Source organism: Saccopteryx bilineata, chromosome 6, assembly GCF_036850765.1.
Source record: "Saccopteryx bilineata isolate mSacBil1 chromosome 6, mSacBil1_pri_phased_curated, whole genome shotgun sequence".
Taxonomy (NCBI): Eukaryota; Metazoa; Chordata; class Mammalia; order Chiroptera; family Emballonuridae; genus Saccopteryx; species Saccopteryx bilineata.
Genome location: NC_089495.1, coordinates 150,587,928 through 150,610,703, shown reverse-complemented (window position 1 = coordinate 150,610,703; position 22,776 = coordinate 150,587,928). Strand labels below are relative to the sequence as shown.

General features: G+C 45.3%; 1 protein-coding gene across 1 annotated transcript in view; it reads left to right on the top strand.

Moving 5' to 3' along the window:
- Positions 1–22,776, top strand: part of EFR3B (EFR3 homolog B) — a 75,805-nt gene that overhangs the window by 24,597 nt on the left and 28,432 nt on the right. The window contains exons 2-4 of the mRNA XM_066235539.1: positions 4,186–4,262; positions 6,020–6,147; positions 18,422–18,572. Coding sequence (XP_066091636.1) covers positions 4,186–4,262; positions 6,020–6,147; positions 18,422–18,572 — 356 coding nt within the window. The remainder of the gene's footprint in view (positions 1–4,185; positions 4,263–6,019; positions 6,148–18,421; positions 18,573–22,776) is intronic.

Below are 22,776 nucleotides of genomic sequence, written 5' to 3'. Positions count from 1 at the left end.
TCCCAATTTTATACAGATATTTTAAAAATAAGCATAAATATAGAAACAAAAACTAGAATGAATACACTAAATTTTCATAGTTAATCATGAATAGTGTGATTATCAATAATGTTAACATTCATTTTTATTTTTTTCTTATTTTACAGACTGATACATGAGCATGTATTCCTTTTAAAAATCAGAAATAAGGGGAAAAGAGAATTTTTAGCTTTCTTAAAATTTTCTCCTGTTGATTTTTCTTTTCATGAATTTGCCAGTACTTACCAGCTCACTACATCCCTAGAAATCCAGCTCAGGTCTTGCTTCTTCCAGGAAGCTTTCCTGGATTCATCAAACTCCCAGAAATTTCTTCAGTTGTATAGACTCCTTAGTCTCATTTTGGCAAATCATCAATTTTAAATGTGTGTGTGTGTCATGTCTTTAATAGAGATACATTATTTGATGGCAGAACTTACATGTTTTTAGCTTCCTCTTCTTCCCCACTCTACCCAGAAAGTACTGTGTGAACTACTGAAGAATAATTAACATCAGCTGGACACAAGGCCTGGTCCTTCACCGGAGACACTGGAGACTGACGCCCCTTTCTCTCTGAGCTTTGTTCTGTTTCCTCCAATTCATTTGAAAGGGTGTCTGTGCCATTGGCCGTGGGTTAAATTTTATTGTAAATTGTTTAAAAAGCATTTAGTTTGCTTTGGTAGGGATGATCGAATCCAGCCCTTGCCTTTACAAGGGGATTGTAATTTTAAGAAAATAAATATGAACTATTTTGAGCAAAAAGGCATTATCCTTGGAGAATGGGGATCATGGTATTAATGTTTATAGAAAGGAAACCAAGGTCTACGAGAGGAGGTGACTTCCCTGGGTCGCACGCTGATCAAAGACATCACACATCACGCCCCTTTCCTCGAGCCCTGCTGTGCTTGGGATACTGTACCAAGGTCAGAAGAAAAGGAGACCTGAAGAATTTACAATTTATATGAATGGAAAAATGAGTCACTGGAATGACTTAGCCTGAGCATGCAGTGATAGAAAATTGTACAGGATAATGTGGTGCAAAGTACATACAGACATCAGCTGGCCAGGGAGAAAGTGATGCCTAGAGCTAGGGGTTTATTGACTGAGGGCTTCCAAGGAGGACTGAGCAGGTACCAGGGTCTGGGAGGCCCCTCTAGCATGCTGATGTCAGGGCCCCAGCTCAGTGCCTTTGACTCTTCTGCCCCTTCACCATGTCTAGATTCTGCCCTGTCTCTGTCACCTGAACATCCTGTCATCCACTACTGTGGGGCTCTCCATGGCTGGAGGGCTCCTCAGTCTGCTCTGCCTCCCTCCTCCCAGCCCTTCTCACAGTGAACTCTGATGTGGCCCCTGGCTGTGGGACAAGGGCTGTTCCAGCGGACGGAGCATGAGCGAGAGCCCAGCTACAGCATAGGAAAAACACAACCCCCACCCCCCCAACCTTCACGGGTCATCCCTTGCTGAATACTAGTTGAAGGGCTGACATTTAATGTAATGGCCAGCTACCTTAACTGCCTAACTATGAAACTGAATCAAGCCAAGACTTGCCTTAAAACTACATGTAGGATGAATTGAAGCAAGGGGACCTGCCAAGTGGCATTTATAAGACTGGATCTCAAGTGTCAAGGAAATGTCCTAGTGATGGTGGCTATGGTAAAAGAGAGCACAGGATGAACCTAAGAAATTGTTGAGGTTATATTTTTTGGGAAAGTGATGGAAGAATTAGAGGAGCTTCATGGCAGAGATGTACATGCTGTGTCACCTTGGGCAGAGCACTTAACCTCTCTGATCCTGCTTCTTTATCAGTTAAATGAGAACCACAGTAATACCTTAGTGGTTGTTAAGAGTGTCACCTGAAATATTTGTAAAGTGCTCAGCCCAGTGCTTAGCGTAGATCAGTTGAGGTAACAGAACCAGGCAAGCAGAGCAAAAAAGAAACAGAACTGCAGTTCATGAGAGTTGTGGGGAGACAGATGCTGCTGGTGGACCGGATGAGAGGTCCAGAGTCCACGGCGGCTGCCAGCTGCTGTGAGATCTGCTGTCACATGCTGGGCAAAGAGCTGGGCAGGTGCTGCTCACTCTGGCTGTGCACCAGGATCACAGCGGAACCTCTGGCTTCTCCTCAGAGAGACGAGCCCCAGCAGCTCTGCCCCTCCAGCCATCTCCCCATGGTCCATCCTGCAACCACAGGCTGGACCTGGGCACAAGGAACCCTGACCATATGCTCCTCACCTCCCAAAGCTCTCCTCGCCCTTCACGGAGGTTTCTGCCCCTAGGACCCAAAATGGGCTTGTGCTTTCTTGACAAGTCTGGGTTTCCAATAACCTTGAACCTGGCTTCTGTCCAGGGCCCCCCGGCCCCTGCACCCTTCACAGAGGTCCGCGGAAGGGACTGACACAGGTGTTTTCAGTCCTAGCTTCTTCCTGTCTCTGTCTGTTCACACCCTTAAAGCACAAGGGTCCGTGTACAGTCTTAGGAACTGTGAGGAAGAAGGCTGCTGGGACGTCTAGGGTAGAAGCATCCTGACAGCGGCCCTGGCCAGAAGGCAGGCATGCTCGCGGGCCTGCAGGAGGAGGGCAGGTTTAACTCCAGGGCCTGGAGGCCCAAGACAAGGATTGTGACCCTCGGGAGCTGTCCTATCAGGAGACTAATCTAGGGCCAGCCAGCCAGAGCCCTAATACCTCGTCCTGGGCAGGAGCATGCAGGAGACGACGGGATGCCAGCCCAGCCAGCAAGACTGAACCTGGGGGGCCTGGGTTTGCCGCCCTCCCTGTGCATGGCCCGAGGGAGGCTGAGGGATCACAGCAAGCCCTGCTATCACAAATCAGCTGTCAGATAGACTGCCCTCTCAGGGTGACCCTTAGGCTTTCCCAAGGACTTGCCCGTTCCCTCATACCTGAATTACCCCAGAGCCCAAATCTCAGCTCTGTCCTCTGCCTGTGCTGGCTGAACACCCCCCCCACCACCGTCACAATTACCTGAGCCCCTTTCTCCACCCTGTGTAAAGCTCTTTGTATGATTAAAGCAATTCCCACTAAAGTACTTTATTCTTTTCTGAATAGCCATAAGCCTGATCCCTCCAGCGTACATTTGCGTTTCAAGTGGAGAGTTTGTACCAGCAGAATTCAGCGTTAATTGGCAGCAATGGGGGGGGGGGGTTTAATTGTTTGGGGAGGAGACTTTTCAGGGGCCCTGCCCTGCTCTCCTCTCCCCTCAGCAGAGAGCGTCCACTTCTCCCAGAGCTGGGGAGGAAGGTTAGAGAGGAGCAGTGGTTCCCAGAGGGGCTCTATTTTCTTCATCAGTTGAAAACTTCCTTATGGTGGAACCTCAAATGGTTCAACTTTTAATCTTCCCAAGATTTTTGTTTTGTTGTCATTGATTTCCTAACACCATCATTTCCCTTCACCAAAGACAAAGAAAGATGTCATCTCAGAGTCTCCTAAATGGAGTAGATTCAAGTTTCTAAAAACGTATCGCATTTTTCATTAGGCCACAGCCTGGGTGGGAATGGCTGGCATTGACAGCCAAGGACTGGCTGCCGCTGAGGCCCCGCCCAACTCTCGAACACAGTTTTCAAACACCACGTCGTGGTGCCGCCTTAAAGATGCATTTTCAAATGTTAATAATTAATGGTGATGTTAATTTATCATAGTTTCACATAACATTCTATAATGGAAATGGCCCCAGGAGAGAGAGTGGGAGAGGAGATTGAGAAGCAGAGAATGAGGGAGGTAGGGAGCAAAGGAGGGCCAGCGATGTCAGAAGAGCGGCCACTCCTCCAAGCTGGGTCCATCTCCTTACAGGGTGAGAGATTCCTGAGCTGCAGGGGACAGTTATATGGTTTTGCCTCAGTGTTAGAGAGAGAGAGTGTGTGTGTTTGTGTGTGTGTGTGTTGTGTGTGTGCGCGCGCGCGCACACACACGAATGCATATAACTGGAATATGTAGGGGCAACGCCTGACCTATGTGTAAGCTCCCACTCCAAAGCCTCCCCTCTCAAAATGCTCCTCCCTAGCCTGGTGTCATGAACAGGCGCTAGTCTGCTGTCATCGCCTTTGCATATGACACTGGGCCTGACCTCAAGCAAAAAAGCAGGAAGTGAGAAAGGCCAGTGCTAGGTCACCCCGCCTGACCAGAGGCTGTGCTCACGAGCTTCTCTCCTTCTTTCCAGGTGTGTGTGGGTGCTGCGGCGCCCTACGCCCCAGGTACAAACGGCTGGTTGACAACATCTTCCCCGAGGACCCCGAGGTGCGTCATGTTTCCAGCTGGCTTTGTGCTTCCTCTCTCCATCTCATCCTGGCCTGGGTTCTGAGGGCTGCTGCGGTGGACAGCAGGCCTCCAGAACCCCTCGTTCCCAGGCCCCTTCCAGGAGCTGCTGGCCCTGTGGTTGAGGAGCTTCGTATCCCTCTGAAGTCAGATCTGCAGGGGGCTCTGGAACTTCGCTGGGCAGGCTTTGGGCCATTGCAGAACAACTGAGACATCTTTCTCACTCATGTCTCTCTGGGCAATAGTTCCTTGGGCTGCTAACTCTCCAGAAGGAATTAGTTCCTGCTGCTTAGTGTGAGCACCTCCCTTCTTGAGTTTTGGCTCAGGAGCACATGTCTTCCCCGGGTCACTCTGGTGCCCCCCCTGGTGTCTGATGTACGCACACAGGGGACCTGGCTTCTTGGCTTCTGGTCACAACTCCACCATGAGGCTGCGTTACAGGTTGTGTGGTGTCAGGATTGTCAGAATCTGATGTACTTGGCTTGCTCTCTGGGAATCAATGACCTCTTTGTGATGGGCAGTGGTGGGGTCACGTTTCCAGTACCTTTTGGAGAATTCCCTGAGTTATATAGAGCTGTGTTCTTACTCCTGTTCATATCTTGTTGCTGGATATCCATGTTTTACTTCTGAGTTACTTTCAATGAAGCCTTCATACACGCACACAAATGCACACAAACAAATGTATGTGTGTATAAACACCTATACACACATGCATATATATATACTTTCATGTATATACACAGATTTGTGTACACTCATATATGCACGCATGCACACACACATATTATATATATATTTATATCACTCACTAGTTTTAGTTCTAGCTAACACACTTTGGGTTAAGTCATGAATTCTTGGAGGTAAGAATTATATTTTAATCATCTCCATATCCCTAAAACAAGGGTCAGGAACCTTTTTGGCTGAGAGAGCCATGAACGCCACATATTTTTTTTATTTTTTTTATTTTTCTGAAGTTGGAAACAGGGAGGCAGTCAGACAGACTCCCACATACACCCGACCGGGGATCCACCCAGCATGCCCATGAGGGGGTGATGCTCTGCTCATCCGGGGCATTGCTCTGTTGCAACCAGAGCCATTCTAGCGCCTGAGGCAGAGGCCATGGAGCCATCCTCAGCGCCCGGGCCAACTTTGCTCCAATGGAGCCTCGGCTGCAAAAGGGGAAGAGAGAGACAGAGAGGAAGGAGAGGGTGAGGGGTGGAGAAGCAGATGGGCGCTTCTCCTGTGTGCCCTGGCCGGGAATCGAACCTGGGACTCCTGCATACCAGGCCGACGCTCTACCACTGAGCCAACTGGCCAGGGTGAACACCACATATTTTAAAATGTAATTCCATGAGAGCCATGCAACGACTCGTGTAAGTTATACATTATCCAATAAAAATTTGGTGTTGTCCTGGAGGACAGCTGTGATTGGTTCCAGCCACCCACAACCATGAACATGAGCAGTAGGAAATGAATAAATTGTAATACATGAGAATGTTTTATATTTGTAACTTTTTTTTTATTAAAGATTTGTCTGCAAGCCAGATGCAGCCCCATCAAAAGAGCCACATCTGGCTTGCGAGCCATAGGTTCCCGACCCCTGCCCTAAAATCTGCGTGTTGTCTGTCACATACATAATGGCACTCTGCTGATTAGATTAACTCCATATTTACCTTAAGACCTGACCTCTTCTGGCCACAGTAGGGCTACAGTGAGCAGCCATGGTCTGTCTTTTACAGGATGGCTTGGTGAAGACCAACATGGAGAAGCTGACCTTCTATGCCCTCTCAGCTCCAGAAAAGCTAGATCGGATTGGCGCCTACCTCTCCGAGAGGCTCATCCGTGACGTGGGCCGGCATCGATATGGGTAAGGAGTATGGGAAAGAGAAAAAGATAGTTTCAGAAACTATGTTCAATTTTAGGGTAAAATATAGCATCCCTTTGTGAAAATGATACTAGACTGGATGATCAAACAGACTGAGAAAGTGAGGCTGGAACGGAGGGGTGGGTTCTGTGTGTTCTTCAAAAGGTGGATAAAATTTGATTCTATTGCCAAGATTTGGGAAGGAACAAATGTTGGCTTCCTAGGAGCACCCATTCAGTATCCATTTACCCTTGTGTCTATATCACACAGTCTGGGCCTTGAAAAATTAGTCTAACCCAGAATATGCTGCTATTCTCGCCAAACCCATCCTGCCTCATTCAACTTACTGTCTTACAAAGCAAGGAAGAATGCCTATATTCTAGTGAGAAGGCAAGTATAGGGGTAATTGGTCAATTAAAAATACTCTTAAGTGAAATATTTAATCTTCTGAGAAGAAAGGACTTGCGGTGTATAGAAGAGATAAGAAATCTCTAAGAAAATAATGGATCAATAAACTTAACTATTTAAAATTTTAAATATTCAAAAAAGAAACCATCAGCCTGATCAGGCGGAGGCTCAGTGGATAGAGTGTCGGACTGGGACGTGGAGGACCCGGGTTCAAGACCCCCCGAGGTTGCGAGACCCCAAGGTTGCCAGCTTGAGCATGGGCTCATCAGGTTTGAGCAAGGCTCACCAGCTTGGGCCCAAGGTTGCTGGCTCAAGCAAGGGGTTACTCGCTCTGCTATAGCCCCACGGTCAAGGCACATATGAGAAAGCAATCAATGAACAACTAAGGTGCTGCAAGAAAAATTGATGCTTGTCATCTCTCTTCTTTCCTGTCTGTCTCTATCTATCCTTCTCTCTGACGCTCTCTGTCAAAAAAAGAGAAAGAAACCATCAAAATTTAAAAGTCAAACAATGAAAATAAGTGTTTTTTAAAAGCAGACAAAGGATCCAAACTCATATTAGTAGCACATAACAGACAGTGGGGTGTATTGGGGAAATTGAGACACGTAAGAGGTTTGAAGCATGGCATAGGAAGTTCAACAAATTTCTAATCAGAAATGTGGATGAAATACTAAGATGCCATTTTTACTTATCAAATTGATAAAAAGTAAATATGATTTTTAGTATAAATCAAGTGATGCAATGTGAGAGGCATTTCTATTCTTTTCTAGAATGCATGCAAATTGGTTGAACTTCTCCAGGAAGTAGTTTTGAAATATGTCAAGAGCTTTGGAAGCACTTAGGCCCTTTGATTCAGTGATTCCATTTCCATTCGTTTGTCCCAAGGAATGAGCCTTAACTGTAATCTAGCTTTATGCACATGTGGAAATACCTTACATATCCAGTAAGAGAACAGTTTGGTAAATTATTGTGTTTATCACTTGATGAAATATCTAATCAATTTCATGGTGTTTATAAACATGGTTTTCATATAATATGGAAAATTCCTTAAGTAAATGGAAAATGGAATACATAATTATATATACAGTCTTTACAGGTTAAAATAAATAACAAATCTCAATGCCTAGAAAATAGAGTAAAAACAGACATACCATAGATGTAAAGCATACTCATTTTGTGAGCATTGTGGCTGGTGTTTATTGGTTTTGTTTTTCTTATCTACCTTTGGTGAGTGTTTCCTACATGTTCTCTATTGAGCATGTGTTACTTCCACAGCAAAAAAGCTTAACTGTGTGGCACATACTGTGTTTACTGCCCCGGCATCTCACAATTCCGTGTAGGACTACCTATAAAAAGAATCCATCCTAAGATATCCCTGGTGGCACTGTTGATGGGCAGAGGGTGGGGAGGAAGGTAAGGTGGATTTAGGGCAGTTGTTCCTAAGTCCCATTGCTTCCACTCTCCCCAAAGCCTTGTATATGCATCCTACCTTTCTCCTGCTGCAGACTTTTACTCTATTTTAGTCCAGATTATGTCAGTAGCCTTGGAAATGCCTCTCTGCTTCCCATCTTTTCCATTCTGGTCCTTCCATTAGCTAGCTATGATCTTCAAAACACAGATCCAAAGCTATGCTTTCTTAGTTCTATTATAATAAAATTCAAGCTCCTCAGCTTGAATTTGTAGGGTCTTCCAAAACCAGCCCCTAACTCACCATTGCACCTAGCCATGCCCACCACACCTGCCACACCTGCCGTGCCTGCTTTAGACCCACTCCAGATGGACTGGCTGACAAGCCCCTGGCTCTCTGCTCTCTCCCCTTGACCCTCCCATGGTTCCCCACCACTGTCCTCCAGCCCCACCTCCCTCCAAAGCCCCTTCCTCCTGGTGAGGAAGATGGAGAAAGAACAAGAGTGAAAATGTTGGCCCTGGCTGGTTGGCTCAGTGGTAGAGCGTTGGCCTGGCGTGCGGGAGTCCCAGGTTCGATTCCTGGCCAGGGCACACAGGAGAAGCGCCCATCTGCTTCTCCACCCCTCCCCCTCTCCTTCCTCTCAGTCTCTCTCTTCCCCTCCCACAGCCAAGACTCCATTGGAGCAGTGTTTGCCCAGGCGCTGAGGATGGCTCTGTGGCCTCTGCCTCAGGCACTAGAATGGCTCTGATTGTGGCAGAGCGATGCCCCAAGATGGGCAGAGCATCGCCCCCTGGTGGGCGTGCTGCGTGGATCCCGGTCGGGCACATGCGGGAGTCTGTCTGACTGCCTCCCCTGTTTCCAGCTTCAGAGAAATACAAAAAAGAAAAAAAAATGTTGGCATGGTGCTGACAGCATGGAGAGGTCCACACCTCTGCAGTACCCACCAGCAAATCCAAAAACAAGCTGTCCCTAGCATAATAGCAAGACCAAGAATTAGGTCGCACACTCAAGAAAAAGGGCACGAATATAGTGTACATGCTGATTATATAAATTGCCTTGACATATAACAGAGCAGGTTCACGCAGGTAAAAATCACTTTATCCTAGATTGAACTTGAAAGCAATATACGAGCAATAACATTAAACATTTAATACTAATTCTGCCTGCCCGCTCTGTAGTCCTCTCTTTAAAATTATTCTGTGGCCATCAGAGTCACTTAGAATTATCCCACTGTCCTCAGAACTGCAATTCAAAATTGTCATCGTTCTGTCAAAAATAGATATTGCAGCATCTAAGTATTTAAAGCCTTGGAAGCCTCACAGGGTGGGGTGGAGTGGGGGGCTTTAGTCATCACCCTGTAGGGAAGAAGGACCTGCTCGAGCTGATTTCTCTCCTCACCTTCCCGGGGTTCCCTACCAAATCTTACCCATCATCATTGCCTTCCTCGTCACCGGTGGTTCGGAAAAGCAAAACCTTTGCATACAAAATCTGAGGGGCTGTGTCTCCCCGCCTTCATGCAGGGGTCGGTATGTATGGTTTGACCACATGGATGTGAACCGTGGAGGTTGGACCCAGGGGTGAAACCACCCTCTCTGCCCCACGGCCTGCTGGCGGCATCGTCCCGTTCCGGTCATGTGTGACCTCTGTGCTCACATGTGTTTAGCATCAGGGATGATAACCAGATGTGGGCAGACAGAGCATGAGGCGTGGCTGTCAAGGTGTTTTTCATTGGCATGGACTGTGATGGGGAGTGAATGAATGTGCAGAGCAGCAAAAAGCAAAAATTCTTCCTATTTACTCCTTCGTTTTTGTACAAAGCCCGTCCAGTGCAGCTGGACTGCTAGCACAGCCCTAGAAACTAGGGAGTAAGGTAGGGGACGGCAGTGCTGTGTGCAACTCAGGGCAGTTGACAATGACCACAGCGTGTTGATCATGTACAGACACCATAGTCTGCCAGTTCCCCAGTGCCTGGAGCCCTGGAGGACGGAGCTGCCCACGCCAAGAAGAGTGGACTGCTCCACAGGGGCCTAGCCCTGGAGCTGACCTGGCGGGGCTCCTGGGAGATACTCATTCTCCAGAGGCTGCTGAGCCTGGCTGGAGGGCGGGGCTGACCCTTCAGAGATACGACAGATTCCTACTAGATGTAGAGGTTGATCCCTCCCTCCATCAGCTGAGCCACTACATTGGGGCCACTAAAACTCAGAAGGTTCTGTCCAGGAGTGTGGCTGACCAACCACATCAAACAGCCCAGGAGTTCTTTATCAAGGCCACTGCTCTTGAGTAATTTTGGGGCAATGGCTGGCCTTGCTAAGGCTGCCTGCTCTTTCCTGCCCGCCAGTCCTCATCTCCGACCCTGGGTCTGTCTCTCCTCTCCAGCTAAGTCTGGTCCCTAGGTCTTGCATGCCTGCTTTTCCTTTCCGGGAGGCGCAGTCCTCCCTGGCTCCTGGGGCCGCCCCTGACTGGGCAAAGGTGTCCAAACAGAGCCAGCTGCCTATTCTGGAGTTCAATACAAGGTGCTTCTTGCCTCACCCCTACACACCAGAGCTTCTGTGTATTTCCCTCCGTTGTTATAATTGACCTTCTGCCCTGACCCTTGACCCTGAGTTCCTGTTGTTACAATGTGCCAAGTGTCCTCTCCAGGACTTGGTCACTGCCCATGAACCCTAATCCATCCCAGATTCCTTGAATCCTGCCCTCCTCACCTGCTGGGAAGCCCTCCTAGTACATCCGGGCTCTTGCCTGTCACCTGTTGCTGTGGTCTGTAACCTGTTCTGCCGTCTCCCTTGGGCCCTGCAATGGGATAGTCCTTACCACCTCCTTCCTGCCCCATTCTGCTCTAGGTACCCAATCAGGCCAATTCAGTTTCCCGGATCTATTGCTACACTGGACACCTTTGAGGTCACCAAGCCCAGATCAGGTCTCTGCTGACACCAACCTTTCTGACCCTAGTCCTATTGAGCAGTTGTCACCCTGAGAAGCCTGTGCTCTATTCTCTTTGAAAATGTAGGACATACCCTGGAAGGTTATGGTAAGAAAGGGCCAACGCAGCAAGCATTGAGCTAGAGGGTTCCGAGGTCCCATTGACTTCCAATCTAAAATACTTTGAGAAGTTCAAGTTCCTAATCACAATCCTTCCATCCAGAGTAATGGGATCAGAGATGCGGAATGAAGACTAGTGTGTTCAGAGAACTAGGCCTTACTCTACTTTTCAGTTTCACTTCTACCATAATTCTGACTTTCCCTCAAAATTTCCGCTCCTGGTCAGTAGCCAATTTTTTTTTCTAGCAAAAGATAGTTTTTCCTTATCAGGGATTTTCTGGGAATTTTTTTACAGGAAAAGGAAAAAGCAACATTCTAAGCTCTGAGGTTTGGGAGGCCTTCTAGTTTCTTCTCATGCCAATTCCCACCCCACCCCTTCCTTTCCCTCATTTAAACTCTGTAGAATAATGGCGAAACCTTTCGTGCGGGAGGATGCTGGGATGACTCACCAGAGGAGAGAGTTCCGTGCTGCCTGCCCCCACTTCTCACCTGCTGCGTCTGGTTGGCAGAATGTGGCCAGGTTTGTCTGCAGGGGAAGTCTGTCCCCTTTGGAAGGGCCCCAGCTCTGCTGGATACAGTCTGCTTCACTGGCCCGCACAGTGGGCCTGAACCATGCTGGAACTGGGCCCGCCGGGCACAGCAGCTTCCCTGGACTGACTGCCATGGCCTCTGAAGGTCAAGGCTATAATAAGAAGGGCAAGGTTATAGTGAGCCAGGAATGGCCAGCCCCCAGAGCAGGGAAGAAAGGTGACTTTGTTCACTGGAGGAGCTCAAACACCCAATGCTGCCTTTGTATTTAAAAGACACTCTGTAGATAACAGCATGACCTGATTTATTTGTGAATGTGCCTAGAAACAGCTATTTAATAATTAATAATATTAAATAGTAGTCAACAGTTCACATTTTAAAAGAGTGGACAGAAAAACTTCATAGTAGAGAGGCTGTGTTTCTTATGGTTGCTCACTGTAGAAGCTAACTCAAGGGTACCTAAGAAATGGTTTCTGATGTCTCAAAATAAAATTTAGAAGATGCCCTGACTCCTGTTACTTTATATGCTTGGATTTGCAAAGCTGACTTGTGTGTGAGACAGTTTTGACATTCAATAAATGAAATTAAGTGGCTTCACAAGAGGTATTGTGCAGCCTTGTGTTGTGGTCAATGCAGTTTCTATCAAAATACCAATGTCATTCTTTTCAGAACTAGAAAAAATATTGCAAACATTTATATGGAACCCAAAAGACCCCAAATAGGCCAAAGCAATCTTGAGAAAGAATAACAGAGTTGGAAATCTCTCCCACCCTGATCTCCAATTGTATTACAAAGCTATAATAATCAAAACAGTATGGTACCGGCACAAAAAAAAAGCCTGACCAGGCGGTGGTGCAGTGGATAGAGTGTCAGACTGGGATGCGGAGAACCCAGGTTCGAGACCCCGAGGTCACCAGCTTGAGCGGGCTCATCTGGTTTGAGCAAAAGTTCACCAGCTTGGACCCAAGGTTGCTGGCTTGAACAAGGGGTTACTCGGTCTGCTGAAGGCCCCCCCCCCAGTCAAGGCACATATGAGAAAGCAATCAATGAACAACAAAGGTGTCACAATGAAAAACTGATGATTGATGCTTCTCATCTCTCTCCCTTCCTATCTGTCCCTATCTATCCCTCTCTCTTACTCTCTCTCTGTCACTGTAAAAAAAAAAAAAAAAAAAAAGACACATAGCTCAATAGCCTATAATAGAGAACTCAGAAATAAGCCCTTGCTTATATGGTTAACTAATCTATGATGAAGTAGGTAAAAATATAACTGGAGTAGCAACAGTCTCTTCAACAAGTGGGGCTAGGAAAACTGGACAGATACGTGCAGAAAAATGAAACTGGACCACTCCTTTACAACATATATAAAAATAGATTCAAAATTGCTTAAAGGCTTAGTTGTAAACCCTGAAATCATAAAACTCCCAGAAGAAAACATTGGAAGTAAACTATCTACATCAATCTGAGCAATATCTTTTTGGTAATATCCCCTCAAACAAGGGAAACAAAAGAAAAAATAAACAAATGGGACTATATCAAACTAAAAACTTTCTGCACAGTAAAGAAAACCTTCAACAAAACCAAAGGGCAGCCCACTGAATGGGAGAATATATTTGCAAATGTATTTAGCAAATATATTTTGCTAAAAGGTTAATATATTTTTAAATTTTTTTAATTTTTATTTTTTTATTAATTTTACTAGGGTGACATCAATAAATCAGGGTACATATGTTCAAAGAAAACATGTCCAGGTTATCTGTCGATCAATTATGTTGCATACCCATCACCCAAAGTCAGATTGTCCTCCGTCACCTTCTATCTAGTTTTCTTTGTGCCCCTCCCCCTCCTCCTTCCCCTCTCCCACTCCCCCAACCACCACACTCTCGTCAATGTCTCTTTGTCTCGTTTTTATGTCCCACCTATGTATAGAATAATGCAGTTCTTGTTTTTTTCTGATTTACTTATTTCACTTTATATAATGTTATCAAGATCCCACCATTTTGTTGTAAATGATCCGATGTCATCATTTCTTATGGCTGAGTAGTATTCCATAGTATATATGTACCACATCTTCTTTATCCAGTCTTCTATTGAAGGGTTTTTTGGTTGTTTCTGTGTCTTGGCCACTGTGAACAATGCTGCAGTGAACATGGGGCTGCATGTGTCTTTACGTATCAATGTTTCTGAGTTTTGGGGGTATATACCCAGTAGAGGGATTGCTGGGTCATAAGGTAGTTCTATTTTCAGTTTTTTGAGGAACCACCATACTTTCTTCCATAATGGTTGTACTACTTTACATTCCCACCAACAGTGAATGAGGGTTCCTTTTTCTCCACAGCCTCTCCAACATTTGCTATTACCTGTCTTGTTAATAATAGCTAATCTAACAGGTGTGAGGTGGTATCTCATTGCAGTTTTGATTTGCATTTCTCTAATAACTAATGAAGATGAGCATCTTTTCATATATCTGTTGGCCATTGTATTTCTTCCTGGGAGAAGTGTCTGTTCATGTCCTCTTCCCATTTTTTTATTAGATTGTTTGTTTGTTTGTTTGTTGTTGAGTTTTATGAGTTCTTTGTATATGTTGGATATTAGGCCCTTATCTGAGCTGTTGTTTGAAAATATCATTTCCCATTTAGTTGGCTGTTTATTTTGTTGTCAATTTCTCTTGCTGAGCAAAAACTTCTTAGTCTGATATAGTCCCATTCATTTATCTTTGCCTTCACTTCCCTTGCCTTTGGAGTCAAATTCATAAAATGCTCTTTAAAACCAAGGTCCATGAGTTTAGAACCTATGTCTTCTTCTATGGACTTTATTGTTTCAGGTCTTATATTTAGGTCATTGATCCATTTTGAATTAATTTTAGTACAAGGGGACAAGCTGTGGTCGAGTTTCATTCTTTTGCATGTGGCTTTCCAGTTTCCCCAGCAAAAGGTTGATATTTAAGTGTATGGAACTCACACAACTCAAAAACAAAAAATAAAGAATCCAATCAAAAAATGGGCAGAGGACATGAAAAGACATTTCTCCAAAGAAGACATACAGATGGCCAACAGACATCTTTCTCTCTTACACACACACACACACACACACAGCGGAATACTGTGCAATAATAAAAAGAATGAAATGTTGTCATTTGTGACAACATGGATGGACCTAGAGGGTATTATGCTAAGTGGAGTAAGTCAGGCAGAGAAAGACAAGTACCATATGGTTTCACTTATATGTGGAATCTAAAAACAAAACAAAAGCAAACCCATAGAAACAGAGACCAAAGGGATGGTTACCAGAGAGAGAAGGTTGAAGGGATGGGTAAAAAGAGGAAGGGGAATATAGTAAAAAAAATTGTGGTAAGTTTACATGGTGACGGATGATTACTAGAATTAGTCAGGTGATCGGTCACATTGTAAGATATGAAAATTTCTAATCACTATAGTGTATGCTTGAAACTAATATAACCACTGTAAGATTGTATACCAACTATCCTTAATTAAAAATATATATTCAATGAAAAAGTCAACTGGACAAAAAAATAAAAAAGACAAAGACTAGCTAATCAAGGATTTTACCACTTGTTTTTTTTTTCTTTTATTAATTTTTCAGAGAGGAGAGAGAGAGAGAGAGAGAGAGAGAGAGAGAGAGAGAGAGAGAGAGAAGGGGGAGGGAGGAGCAGGAAGCATCAATTCCCATATGTGCCTTGACCAGGCAAGCCCAGGGTTTTGAACCGGCGACCTCAGCGTTCCAGGTCAACACTTTATCCACTGCACCACCACAGGTCAGGCAAATCAAGGATTTTAAAACATTTCCCTAACATTCAAAGATGGATATGATCTGGATTGCAACATAAAGAACATGTCTTTGAATTCATCCTTTATTATATGTACAGTGTATGAACCTGGCTTTAGAGTGTCAGGCAGCTTTTAACACTTTCAAAGCCCATAGTGACAGCTTTACCACAATCTTTAAGGATGGCCTTTTGCTATTCACTTTTGACCTAACTCCTTAGCACCTCAGTTAGGTGTGGGCGATCTCCATTCATTTCACCTTCCCTGCATTTTCTTTGTATGAGGAAGTACTTCTCTATTCCATGTGGTTAGGCTTTACAGGTGGAAGGCTCACCACCCTGTATGGCAGCGGTTCTCAACCTGTGGGTTGCGACCCCGGTGGGGGTCGAATGACCAAAACACAGGGGTCGCCTAAAGCCATCGGAACCGCTGCTATATGGGCACGTAAGCCCACACTCTATGCCCATAAAGACTTGTGAAGATCTCACCTCTGGCAAGATAGAATTGTTTCAACTCTTCCTTCTCTTTCCTATGAAGTCACTCTCTTGGATTGCTTTGAATTGCTCAGGACTCATGTTTATTTGCACCATCAGGTTTCTAAAGCACTCCTAAACCTGATTATCAGACACTCATGTTATTTAAGGAACAAAGAGACTAAAAAATACAGTGGCTCAAGCAATCAAGAAGTGGCTTTTCTCACATGTAACAGTCCAGACTGGGACTGTGGATCCTGCACCATGAGGTCATCTAGACACTTTCATCTCTGGGTGTCCAGTTGTTGCCACTTTGCAGCCAGCAGGAGGAGGGAAAGAGGACATGGAGGACAATTCTGTCTTTTAAGCAAGTGATGCTAACATTGCTTCCCTCACCTCCCTCATTTTAATGGTAATGTGCTAGTCCTGTGGCCTCACTGAGCAACAAGAGAGGCTGAGAAATGTTCCTACTGAGCAGCCACAAACACAGCTAAATTCTAATTCACTATGGAAAACGGGGGGGGGAGGGGATTCCAGGGATGATATTTAGCATTCTGCCTCCAGAAGCCTAACTTCTTAGAATTATAAAGATTTAAACCAAAATAATTTTGACACATTTGCAGTAGCCTCCTCGTTAGACATTTTAAAATAGCCTTTATTTAAAATGAGTGTCTATCTTGTTTTCTTTAGAAGGCAAATGGTTTGTGAGGGATATCTCTCACCATTTTTGTCACCATCATGCTCATTTTGTCGCTATCATGAACAAATGTTGGGTGAGCTTAGACATGCACTCCTAATTCTCAATAGGAATTTGATTTTTGGCATTTTTTTCTTGGGATTTAAGAGAGGCACTGAAGAAGACAATGGCCACCAGGCTAATAGGGGTTGTCCTGTGAAGGCTGTTTTGGGAAGGATTAGGTATCTTTAGCATGGAGAAGAAAAGAACAAGAAAAATTAGATTTTTAAAAGTTGAATTTTTGGATTGACACTGGTGCACTAAATTATACAGGTTTCTGGTGCACAATTCTACAACACATCTCTATACACTATATTGTGTGTTCATTCCTCCTGAGACTGTTGTTTTCAAGAAGTTGAAGGGCTGGCAGGTAGAAGGCTCAGTGCACTATCCTGCTGCTCCTAAAAGTGGAATTGTGAGTGAAGGTTAGAAGTTATTAGGATTTGCTTGAAATCTAAAGTTTTTATTTTGTTGTCAAAAAACAGGATGGGCTGACTTAACTGGTAAGCTCTTCACCATTGGATGGTGAATATTTCTAGTCCTGAAGGTATTTACTCAGGTTTTAGACTTTAGAAAAATTAAGTAGTTAGGGAGTTAAAATTGACAAAAACCACCTTCTTCATAAGGTGAAAATAATTTTAATTCTGTGTCTATCTTACCTTCTATGAGATAAAAATACTCCAGGGAGGTTGAGTGTCACCCAAGCATGGTGATGCCGTCAACCATATTGTTTGTGTAGATCATCATAGAACTTCTGAGATCTTCAAATACAAAACTTGCAAATTTTATGTTCCTTAACCTTTGCAGTTGGTTGGTCCCAGGCCCATCTCAGATTCTTCATAAACTTCTTCATAAAGTTTTTTACTGCCTCCCACCTGGAGCCATCTCTTTCCTTCTTTGGAACCCTTATGGCAGGGGTTGGGAACCTATGGCTCGCAAGCCAGATGTGGCTCTTTTGATGGCTGCATCTGGCTCGCAGACAAATCTTTAATAAAAATAATAATAACATTACAAATATAAAATATTCTCATGTATTACAATCCATTCATTTCCTACCACTCATGTTCATTGTTGCTGGTGGCTGGAGCCAATCACAGCTGTCCTCTGGGACAACACCAAATTTTTATTGGACAATGAGTAAGGTACACAGGTCATTGTATGTCTCTCATGGAATTACATTTTAAAATATGTGGCGTTCATGACTCTCTCAGCCAAAAAGATTCCCGATCTCTGCCTTATGGGATGCCATACATGATTTTCTCATAGCATTTCTTATTTTCTCTTTAGAGGAGAGATCTGTGTACTTATCGTCAGACTCTAGGCTCTTTAACTTGATAGATTTCTTCATTTTTACACCCCCTGCATTGACTATAGCAAAGCTTTTACTCAGTGGGTACTCAACTAACCCTTTTTTAAAAACTAATTTATTGGTGTGACATTGGTTAGTAAGATTCTATAGGTTCCAAGTGTAAATTTCCATGACACACAATCTGTATTTTGCACGGTGTGGCCACTACCTAAATCAACAAATACTTCTTGACGTGAATCAAGTGATTCTCTGATCTCACTGGGTTTTGGTTCAGAATTTGTTCTTCTGGGCACCAGTCCTTTTAACTTGTATTTACTCATGAAATGGTACACTTCACCTGTCCTCATGTTCTTTACTATAAAACGAAGGGCTAGAGGAATTGGCTTTAGGCTCGCTTCTTACTCTATTCCTCAGTACAGCTGGAGTGGGCACTTGATGGAATGGCATCCAGGCATTGACAACTTGTAGAAGAGCCTCATTACCCGGATGCTGCCCAGGAAGTCACTGCATGGCCATCTAGATCGGCCCCACTGTGCAGTGCGGGTGGAATAGCTGTGAGGCTGAGTGAAGGCGATGGGGCTGTTTTCCCAGGTATGTGTGTATCGCCATGGAGGCGCTGGACCAGCTGCTCATGGCCTGCCACTGTCAGAGCATCAACCTCTTTGTGGAGAGCTTCCTCAAGATGGTGGCCAAGCTGCTGGAGTCTGAGAAGCCCAACCTGCAGATCCTGGGCACCAACTCGGTAAGGAGCCACCCAAGGGGCTCTGGAGGTGAGGATGGGGCTGGAGGAGGGTGGGACCTCTGGGTCAGGGTTATGGTCTACTCCTAAGTACAGCTCAGTGCTTGACTCAGTGTCCCCCTTTATGTGAATGAAGGTATATTTAATTTTTTATTTGAATATAAATTGTATGATTTATATATGATAATTGATATAAATAGATCATAGATCAAATAAATTTTAAAAAATAAAACTCACCATAGGAAAGCATATGATTCAGTAGTTTTAGTATATTCACAAGATTGTGCAACCATCACCGTTATCTAATGTATTTATCTTTAGATTGATGATCTTTGAACTCTTTTTAGCAATAGCTTTTTTTCCCCTTAAATAATTTTAAGGGGGGGTCCAAAGAGATATAAAAATAGATGGAAAGGAATGGGGGTGTCTGGCACTCTCAGAGCCTGGCCCCTGGCTCCAGGGGGCTTGCTTTGAAACCTAGCTCAGGTATTACCTCTTTCAAAACTAGAATAAACTGAAATCCATAGGACAGAAGTGCCGGATAAGTGGAAAGATCATGGGGAAGCAGGAATCAGGACTCCTGACTTAGTTCTGCCCTTATCTAGTTGGGTAACCTCAAGTGAGTTATCTTCTGTGGGCCTCGGTCTTTCCATGGGTACCAAGAGCAGATTGACTTCTCCAGCTCTCTAGTGCTGGCCTCAGTACAGTGACTGCTAACACAGGAGGTTATGATTTGGGGAGAGAAGAGCTGTCAGGTGTGTCAAGAACTCCCTTTTTCATATGTGTGTCTATACAGACTTGAATATTCGGGTCGCCTTCTTCCATTTCTTGCCCTCTCTCCTGTCCCCGCTTCAGGGCATCCTTCCAGCTCGGGTCTTCAGGCAGCTTGGTGGTGAAACCTCTGATATGCTGCTGTGGTACAGAGATCACACAACAAAGTTTAAGAATTTCCCTTTTAGCATTCCCCTCCTGACTTCTGAATTGTTAGCGCATGGGTCACAACTGCTTTCCTGTGCTGTGTAAGTTGATTTAACCAGAAAATAGTCTTCCAACATTCCTTTCTGAGACCAAAAATCATAACCTAGGCCCTTCTCTTTCTTCTCTCTGTGAGCCTTTGACAAATTACATATACCATAGCCCTGGGTGAAGTCTTTTGTTGGGTTACCCTGGCAACAGCTTCAGATAGCATTTCACTTGTCCTGTTTCAGATACCTATAGTCTGGAAGAGCACCTCTGAATGGAAAATCAACCAGTCATCCGGAGGTCGTGCCCCCACAGGGGACACAGAAGCAGGTGACCATCCTGCTTTCCCAACAGTAAATCCTAGCCCAGGGTTGGGCGTTCTGTTAGCTACAGCCCTGAACATTCAGGGCCCTGCACATTCTCAGATTCGCCATCACAGTGAATCACTGCATCAGGTTAATGAGTCAACTAATGCTCACTATGCAGCAGTGGGTCTTATATAAGGACAAGCAGTTGTAAGTAAGTTAAGTCAAATAATTGCCATGGACTCCGAGTCCAGCTTCGGAGGCAGCTTTTGCTAGTGGTGTCTCTCATATGGATGCTCTTTCCAGCTTTCTGAACCTGGAAGCTTCTGAAGCCTTCCCAAGAAGAGCATTCTTTTGCTCCTCATCAGTTTAGAACCACCAGCTTGCTAGTGCTTAATGTAATCTTAGAGGGTCGAGCCTAGCTGTTTCAATGGGTTTTCATGGAGATTCGAGGCTTTGTGGGGGCAAAGGAGAGAAGGAAAAAAAATGAAAACTGGGACTCAGTTACCACCCCCGTTTTGCTGGATTTTTCTGCCCGGAAACAGGGGCCCAAAGAAGTCGGGCAGCTGTCTATGCTCCCACGCTGGAGCTCTGGCTTTAGATAGCGATGTATTCAGCCCTGTGCTCTACGTGCTCTTGTCCCTGGGCCCAGCCCTGTTGAGGTCCTCTCCCCAGAGCCCAGCCGTGGCACCAGCCTCCCTGCGGTCAGGCTCACCCGGAGTCACCTCTGCCTCCTGGGAGCTTTCCCTCAGACCTGGTTCTGCTGCCCGCAGCAGCTCAGAACAAACCTCACCCTTCTGCAGAGCATGTCTTCAGAAACCACCCCCTTTCCGGTCCTAAACCTGCCCAATGGCAGAGCTTCGGAAACCTACAAGCTCCGGGTCTCAGCCACACCTACTAATCAGCCTCTCTGGAGGGGCACCTGGGAGTCTATGTGTTAATTTCTCTTGTGGCACTAGCAGCAGGTCTGGGGCCACTGAACATTGTGGTCTTAAACCTATGCCAGTTTCCCGCGCTCTCTTTTTCTGTCTTTCTTTTTATATCCATTGTTTCTCTCTCCGTGTCTACCCCCCCTTTTTTTTTGCCTGGTTCCTTCCCTGAGTCCAAACATAAATGCAAGTCTCTTCGATTATAAAAATAAATAAACAAACAAGAAAAAACACAAAGCTTTATGTTCTACATAGCTCATACCTTTAGCTCAGACTTCTAGACAAAACTATCATTCCCTGATTTTAAAAAATATATTTAGTCCCAATTCAAATTTTCCAAATTATCCCTAAATTGTCCTTTATTGCTATCTTTCAAGTCAGGGTACAGTAAATATTATGCATTTGCTTTGTTTTCTATGTCTCTTAACCAGTCCCACACCCTCTCCTGCTGCCCATTGATTCTCCTGACATTGACCTTTTCAAGAGACCAGGTCAGTTGTATTGTAGAAAGCCCCACATTCTGGATTTGTCTGTTATTCCCTTGTGGTGTCATTCACTTTGCTCTCCTGTCTCCTGTACTTCCTGCAAACTGGAATTAGGTCTGACAGTTTGATTGGATGCAGTTAAAGACTTTGGCCATATTACTTCGTGAGGTGCTGGGTATAACACTGAATGTCAGAACCAGTGTCTGGAGTCCCATTTTCATGGGTGCTAAGTGCAACCCCAGGTTAGGGTGGTGACTTCCTCCATGTGCCCCTGAAATGTCTGTGGTCTCCAAGGTTGGTCCTCTGTCCTCTTCTTACTCTATATGCCAACCATGGACAATTTCATCATCTCTTGTTCTTAGAGACAGACAGAGAAAGAGAGAGAGAGGAAGGAAGGGAGAGAGACAAGAAACCTCAACCCCTAGTGGCATCACTTCAGTTGTTTACTGATTGCTTCTCATATGTGTCTTGAGCCCAGGGAGACTGTGGCCAAGCCAATGACCCCTTGCTCAAGCCAGCCACCATGGGGTCATGTATGTGATTCGACACTCAAGCTGGCGACCCCATGCTCAAGCCTGATGAGCCTGCGCTCAAGCTGGCAACCTTGGGGTTTTGAACCTGGGTCTTCAGCATCCCAGGTCGACACTCTACCCACTGCAGCACCACCTGGTTAGCCAAGCATCTCTTGTGTTTTAAACTGTCATCTAGAAACTAGAAATGCTACCTTCTCCAACCCCAGTGTGGAAGTCAACACTGCTGGAGGCAGTGGGCTAGAAGAGGGCTCCATGAAGGCAGGTCAGGTCAGAACTCAGTGGCCCTTCAAACAGCTCAGGTCACGGGGTCAGCTCCAAAAAAATGCCTCTGCTTAGAGCAGAGGCAGCTAGTGCTTCCCTAGCTCTGTGCTTTCTGGGTGTGGGCCTTGGGGGCCAGCACATGGGGCTGCTCAGGGCCACCTTCTTGAGCAGCAAGAACTGGGCTTAAAACCACTCCAGTTATGCAAAAATATTTGAAGCAGGGAAGGCATAATGGAGGGAGCAGGAGAGGATGACCTAGGCCTCAGAAGGGCTGCTGTGGCTGGCAGTCTGCATATTGGCAGGACAAGCTCACATCACAGTGGGCTGGCTACTTCTCTGGCGACAGTGACAACTGTCCCCGGGAGTCACTACATACCAGAGCAGTTGGGAGGACAGGGCATGGGGTTGTTAATGTCAAATCTATGTGGTTTACAAGATCTGCTATCCTGCTAGAATTGTTTTAGGGAAGAAAAGTGGCAATTCTATTTCTCTTTATGTGTAAACAGCGAAAAGGCCTGCAGTCCTTGGTCAGGCAAGAGTTAGGGTTCTCTTTCAGCCAGCATTTTAAACTACAGTCCTGTTGTTGGTGACAGGAAGCTGTGAGGCTCAGAATGCCCCTCTGTAGGAGACGCTAACTTCTGCTTGGAGAGGTTCGCCTCGTGCTGGAGCGAGGCCAGCTAGCCCAGCTTCCGTTTTTCAGACCAGGGGGAGCTGATTTTGAAATGTCAATA